This window comes from Myotis brandtii, unplaced genomic scaffold, assembly GCF_000412655.1.
Source record: "Myotis brandtii unplaced genomic scaffold, ASM41265v1 scaffold190, whole genome shotgun sequence".
In the NCBI taxonomy this organism is placed as follows: domain Eukaryota; kingdom Metazoa; phylum Chordata; class Mammalia; order Chiroptera; family Vespertilionidae; genus Myotis; species Myotis brandtii.
In genome coordinates this window covers 5,850,919-5,857,885 of record NW_005357076.1, presented here as the reverse complement: position 1 = coordinate 5,857,885, position 6,967 = coordinate 5,850,919, and the positions used below count along the sequence as shown (strand labels likewise).

General features: G+C 61.5%; 1 protein-coding gene across 1 annotated transcript in view; it reads right to left on the bottom strand.

Annotated features, from left to right (window-relative positions):
* The window catches only part of SPOCK2 (sparc/osteonectin, cwcv and kazal-like domains proteoglycan (testican) 2), a 27,726-nt gene extending 22,016 nt beyond the window's left edge, over window positions 1-5,710 (bottom strand). Inside the window, exons 1-4 of the mRNA XM_014538412.1 lie at window positions 5,597-5,710; window positions 4,399-4,482; window positions 700-745; window positions 367-481 (exon numbers count right to left, since the gene is read on the bottom strand). Of these exons, the coding sequence (XP_014393898.1) occupies window positions 367-481; window positions 700-745; window positions 4,399-4,482; window positions 5,597-5,710 (359 nt within the window). The remainder of the gene's footprint in view (window positions 1-366; window positions 482-699; window positions 746-4,398; window positions 4,483-5,596) is intronic.
* Between the last annotated feature and the right edge of the window lie 1,257 nt (window positions 5,711-6,967).

Below are 6,967 nucleotides of genomic sequence, written 5' to 3'. Positions count from 1 at the left end.
GGTGTGAGGACATTCAAGAATCCCTACGGACAGGCCCACGTGACTGGGAACAAAGGCCTCTGGCCAACAGCTGTGCCCGGAGCTTGGGGGTGAATCCTCCAGCCCCAGTCCAGCCTTCAGATGATACAGCCCTGCCAGCATCTTGACTGTAACCTCGTGAGAGACCCTGAGCCAGAACCATCTGACAGAACCAGATTCCTGACCCTCATAAAATGTGAGCTAACACATATTTGTTATTTTAAGACACTGCATTTTGAGGTCGTTTGTTTCCCGGCAATAGGTAACTAATACACAGGAGCGGGTGAGTCAAGCCCTCGCTCCTGAAGCAAACCCTCTCCAGGGCTCCGGCCTCCCCAAACCGCTCACCTGTGCTCCAGCTTCTTGCGGCTGATGCACATGGCCCGCTGGAAACCCTGGGCGATGCACACCTTGTGGCGGCTGCACTTCACCTTCTGGCAGGGGTCCTTGGTGGTGTCCAGGGCTGCAGGCACACGGTCAGAACTCAGGTCAGCTGGGAGTCAGTGCCAGAGATCCCGGGAGCCCCCAGCCTCGCTTCTGAGCCCCCAAGTCCCTGCCTCCAGCAGCTCTTGATAACCAGAGCCCCTCAGCTCCTTGGCTGCCCAGGGTCAGGACTTGCCCTCTGGCCTCAAGGCTTCCTGGGTGTCAGTCACCTTCCCCGGCCTGGCAGGGGCATGTTACCTTCATCTCCTTGCTGACTGTCCTCCCAGCTCTTGATGTAATCATCCTAGGAAAGGACAGAGGGGGTGGAGAAGGGAAGGGCTAAGACTCACATCTCAGAGGTTCAACTCCAGGCCCAGGCAGGACAGGGCTGGGCCGCTGCTTGCACATGTAAATTTTTCACCATCTTGATGGCTGCTCAGTTGACCCCTGTCCACCCAGGCCCTGTCAGCGGCCTCCCCCAAACCTCTATTCCCCTAAACCCATGTCCAGAAACCCTTCCAGCTTCTCCCATAAGCTCCTTTTCCACTCCCATCCTCTCCCCATCTCTCCCCCCTTCCCCTCGGACAATCCCACACTGAATGCTACAGGGAAGTCAGGGTGAGGGTGCAAAGAGAGGAGGGGGAGTAGAGCGTGCGGCTACAGAGTGACCATATGCAATAGGGCCCCAGGCAGTACTCACCTCCACCTCCTGGGGATCGGGAAGCAGCAGCAGGCCGTGGGAAACGAAGCAGGAGAGAGGGAGAGACGGGGATTTCAGTGAGGCCCACCCTCAGACCCGTGATCTCTGGATGAGTGGGGCACTGGGCACTGGCCTTTCATTGCTATGGTCCTCTGACCTCTAGAGCCTCTCATTGGAGGCCAGCATCCCTATGTCTTCACCACAGACAGCTTAAGACCTGGCCCACTTAGGGTCAGCCCAGGAGCAGTCGGGGTGAGGCCCATGGCATTGAGGGGTGAGGCCCATCCCACTCCTCCTAATGGCTCAGCTCTGTCTTCACCATCAGGACGAGGTCTGAGGGGCCCATAGCACCTGGGAAAAGTGATTCTCACACCTGTGCCCTGGGTGTCGCAGAAACACCACCCTCCCTTTGCACGGGGACTGCTTTCCCTCAAGGTCTGACTCTCCTGCAGAGCTCAGACGGTGCAGAGAGTGAGGGGCCAGCATCCTCAGGTACCACGGTCCAGCCACAAACCCTCAGATTCCGAGGGTCCTGAAAGGCCCTCTGAGGTCATCCTGCCCAGCCCCTCAGTGTATAGGAGAGGCCGGAACCCCAGAGACAGGAAATGGCCTGGCTTAGGGTCAGCCCAGGAGCAGTCGGGGTGAGGCCCATGGCATTGAGGGGTGAGGCCCATCCCACTCCTCCTAATGGCTCAGCTCTGTCTTCACCATCAGGACGAGGTCTGAGGGGCCCATAGCACCTGGGAAAAGTGATTCTCACACCTGTGCCCTGGGTGTCGCAGAAACACCACCCTCCCTTTGCACGGGGACTGCTTTCCCTCAAGGTCTGACTCTCCTGCAGAGCTCAGACGGTGCAGAGAGTGAGGGGCCAGCATCCTCAGGTACCACGGTCCAGCCACAAACCCTCAGATTCCGAGGGTCCTGAACGGCCCTCTGAGGTCATCCTGCCCAGCCCCTCGGTGTACAGGAGAGGCCGGAACCCCAGAGACAGGAAATGGCCTGACCCAGGTCGCACCATCACAGAACCCAGGTCTCCTGACACCAGCACACGCCTCTCTTCTGGCTACAACATACAGACTCCAAGACAGGAGGCACGTGGCTGGTCACACCCCACCTGCTCTGGCCTCAGGGCCGTGGGCCGAGGAGTGGCTGAGGCAGAACAGCTCCACGCAGCCTAGCTCACTGGCAGGACACTCCCAACATGCCTGGTTTCCCTCCTTCCCCTAGTGGGGGGGTGGGGGGGTAGGGGGGGTGGCATTGCTGAGAACTGGCGAACAGGGTGCATCCGGTGGAAGCTCTGCCAGGCAGGCAGGAGGGCTTCTGGGGACTGGAGGCTAATTCTCCTCCTCTGGAGAGTGGCAGTACTTCTGACTCGCTCCTAACACATGGAAGTGGCAGAAGTAACAAGGGATTTCCGAGACTGGGTCATAAACGATGCGGCTTCCTCCTTGCTCACTCTCTCCCCAGGTAGCTCACCTTAGGGCAGTGGTCGGCAAACTGCAGCTCGCGAGCCACAGGCAGCTCTTTGGCCCCTTGAGTCAGCTGCTGGCCTCCTCTGGATGGAGGTAGAGGGGCATGAGGAGCCACACACAACTGCCCACTCATCCAGAGTCCCGTCCCCGCAAGGGTCAGAGGTGTGCAGGGGTGAGGTGGGAAGGGGCCAGGTGCCTGTCAGGCCTGGGCGGGGAGGGCACAGGGCTCCTGATCACCGGGCAGCCACATGGGGGCAGCCAGGGGCACAAAGGAGGGCAGGCACCACGGCTGAAAGGCCGGACAGTGGCCAGGGCCGAGCAGGCGCTGGGTCAGCACCCCGGTAGAGTGCACGCGGTCAGGTGTGTACTGTGCTTCTGCACACGGTGCCTGCAGGTGTGCAGGTCCTTGTCTATGAGCGTGGCATATAAGCACACACGTGTAAGCAACAGTAGGGAACAGGGACACTTCCAGGCAGCTCACCCAATGCCAGATGGTTTTTATCTAGGAACAAAGTAACAAAGCCACTTCTCCCAGCAGCCTCCAGTTCCCACTTGAGCACAAGGCCCTTCCTCCCACTTGATCTTCCAGACTCTTCCACTGAGAGGGGGTGAGGCGGGGAGGGGAGGGGAGGGGAGAGAGACAGGCAAGAAACCAGCAGACCGCTCCCTGGGAGGAGGCGGTGGCTTGCACCAGCCCTGCTCTTTCTGTCCTGCTTTCCCGTGCATCTCTTTGTTCACATCCCTCGGTGTCTCTCTCCTCCTTCTCTCTCCCCCTCACTCTGCCCACATCTGTCCCGACCACATGTCCAAGCAGACACATGTCCCGCTGTCCGTGAGCCCAGGAGCAGCAGGAGGAAAGCCTCCGAAGGGGCTTCCGGAGAACCTGGCCGGGGCCGCCCCGGGCACTGGACAGTCCAGCCCAGCGCCAGGCTCGGCACCCACCCAGTTCCTCAGGGCACGGCCTGACCTCCTGAGCCCCAGGCAAGCTCCTAAGGAGACGGCAGGGCTAGGAGCTGAGCCCAGTTTCCCGCATGTGCTAGGGCCCAGGGAGGCCAGCCCAGACCCGGCCCTTCCGCTCCAGGAATCCTCCGGACAGAGCGTCCTCTCCGGTGCCCACTCCGCCTGATGAAAGTGGAGGCTGAGAGTGGCCAAGGGCTGCGGTCAGGGTTACAAGGTCGGGGCACAAGTAGGGCCTGGCCTCCATCAAATTTGGATCTTCCCGCTGCTCCATCATCCCGTGAGAGAGTGGACATAGGCTGTGAAGAGGACAGGAAGTGGCTGTCCCCAGCCAACAAGGGCTGTGTGCCCCACACCCACCTGCACCTGAACTGGAATGGGGGGGCTGTGTGCCCCACACCCACCTGCACCTGAACTGGAATGGGGGGGCTGTGTGCCCCACACCCACCTGCACCTGAACTGGAATGGGGGGGGCTGTGTGCCCACACCCACCTGCACCTGACCTGGAATGGGGGGGTCTGTGTGCCCAGACCCACCTGCACCTGAACTGGAATGGGGGGGCTGTGTGCCCCAGACCCACCTACACCTGAACTGGAATGGGATCCCCCAAACCTCTATTCCCCTAAACCCATGTCCAGAATCCCTTCCAGCTTCTCCCATAAGCTCCTTTTCCACCCCCATCCTCTCCCCATCTCTCCCCGCTTCCCCTTGGATAATCCCACACTGAATGCTACAGGGAAGTCAGGGTGAGGGTGCAAAGAGAGGAGGGGGAGTAGAGCGTGCGGCTACAGAGTGACCATATGCAATAGGGCCCCAGGCAGTACTCACCTCCACCTCCTGGGGATCGGGGGCATATGGTGTCAGCCAAGGGCCTCCAGGTCGGCTCACCCACACTCCCACCCACCCCACTGCCTAACCCCCAGCCATGCTGTGAGCCTTTGGAGCTCAGTACAAAGTGGGTCTCGAAAGTCAAGACCAAGAACTTTTTATTAGAAATCTAGGGGAGAGTGGGCGGGGAAGAGGGAGCCTTGAGAAAGGAGATTTCACCATCCAGCTCCTTCGTGAGAGCCCTGGCGGGGAGCTATCTCCACTCCTCCCACTCCTCCCCTGGTCAGCCTGCAGGGATTAAGCCCCTGCTGTATACAGTGCTGTCCTCCGTTCCAGCTGCGCTGTGCCCACGTGGTGGGTGGAGGGAGGCCGAGTGCTCCGCTTAGGGTCAGCCCAGGAGCAGTCGGGGTGAGGCCCATCCCACTCCTCCTAATGGCTCAGCCCTGTCTCCACCATCAGGACAACGTCTGAGGGGCCCATAACACCTGGGGGGCCCAGGGGCCTCACGCCCAGGAGTGGGAGCAGCGGGCCGAGGGGTGAGGAGAGGGCCCGGAGTCCCACAGGATCCCACCTCCCTTGCAGCGCTGCTGGGCAAGCAGCTGGCCTGTGGGAGCAGCCTGTGCCCTGGGTGTCGCAGAAACACCACCCTCCCTTTGCGAGGGTGCGTCCCTTGCCAGTCCCCTCCCCTGGCCGTGCTCACCGTGACTGAGGCGGAAGGAGGCCCTCCCTAGGGTGGCACGGGGACTGCTTTCCCTCAAGGTCTGACTCTCCTGCAGAGCTCAGATGGTGCACTGAGAGCGAGGGGCCAGCGTCCTCAGGTACCACGGTCCAGCCACAAACCCTCAGATTCCGAGGGTCCTGAACGGCCCTCTGAGGTCATCCTGCCCAGCCCCTCGGTGTACAGGAGAGGCCGGAACCCCAGAGACAGGAAATGGCCTGACCCAGGTCGCACCATCACAGAACCCAGGTCTCCTGACACCAGCACACGCCTCTCTTCTGGCTACAACATACAGACTCCAAGACAGGAGGCACGTGGCTGGTCACGCCCCACCTACTCTGGCCTCAGGGCCGTGGGCCGAGGAGTGGCTGAGGCAGAACAGCTCCACGCAGCCTAGCTCACTGGCAGGACACTCCCAACACGCCTGGTTTCCCTCCTGTCCCCAGTGGGGGGGGATGGCATTGCTGAGAACTGGCGAACAGGGTGCTTCCGGTGGAAGCTCTGCCAGGCAAGCAGGAGGGCTTCTGGGGACTGCAGGCTGGCGGTGCCAAGGAGCCAGCTGCTGGCCTCCTCTGGATGGAGGTAGAGGGGCATGAGGAGCCACACACAACTGCCCACTCATCCAGAGTCCCGTCCCCGCAAGGGTCAGAGGTGTGCAGGGGTGAGGTGGGAAGGGGCCAGATGCCTGTCAGGCCTGGGCGGGGAGGGCACAGGGCTCCTGATCACCGGGCAGCCACATGGGGGCAGCCAGGGGCACAAAGGAGGGCAGGCACCACGGCTGAAAGGCCGGACAGTGGCCAGGGCCGAGCAGGCGCTGGGTCAGCACCCCGGTAGAGTGCACGCGGTCAGGTGTGTACTGTGCTTCTGCACACGGTGCCTGCAGGTGTGCAGGTCCTTGTCTATGAGCGTGGCATATAAGCACACACGTGTAAGCAACAGTAGGGAACAGGGACACTTCCAGGCAGCTCACCCAATGCCAGATGGTTTTTATCTAGGAACAAAGTAACAAAGCCACTTCTCCCAGCAGCCTCCAGTTCCCACTTGAGCACAAGGCCCTTCCTCCCACTTGATCTTCCAGACTCTTCCACTGAGAGGGGGTGAGGCGGGGAGGGGAGGGGAGGGGAGAGAGACAGGCAAGAAACCAGCAGACCGCTCCCTGGGAGGAGGCGGTGGCTTGCACCAGCCCTGCTCTTTCTGTCCTGCTTTCCCGTGCATCTCTTTGTTCACATCCCTCGGTGTCTCTCTCCTCCTTCTCTCTCCCCCTCACTCTGCCCACATCTGTCCCGACCACATGTCCAAGCAGACACATGTCCCGCTGTCCGTGAGCCCAGGAGCAGCAGGAGGAAAGCCTCCGAAGGGGCTTCCGGAGAACCTGGCCGGGGCCGCCCCGGGCACTGGACAGTCCAGCCCAGCGCCAGGCTCGGCACCCACCCAGTTCCTCAGGGCACGGCCTGACCTCCTGAGCCCCAGGCAAGCTCCTAAGGAGACGGCAGGGCTAGGAGCTGAGCCCAGTTTCCCGCATGTGCTAGGGCCCAGGGAGGCCAGCCCAGACCCGGCCCTTCCTCTCCAGGAATCCTCCGGACAGAGCGTCCTCTCCGGTGCCCACTCCGCCTGATGAAAGTGGAGGCTGAGAGTGGCCAAGGGCTGCGGTCAGGGTTACAAGGTCGGGGCAAAAGTAGGGCCTGGCCTCCATCAAATTTGGATCTTCCCGCTGCTCCATCATCCCGTGAGAGAGTGGACATAGGCTGTGAAGAGGACAGGAAGTGGCTGTCCCCAGCCAACAAGGGCTGTGTGCCCCACACCCACCTGCACCTGAACTGGAATGGGGGGGCTGTGTGCCCCACACCCACC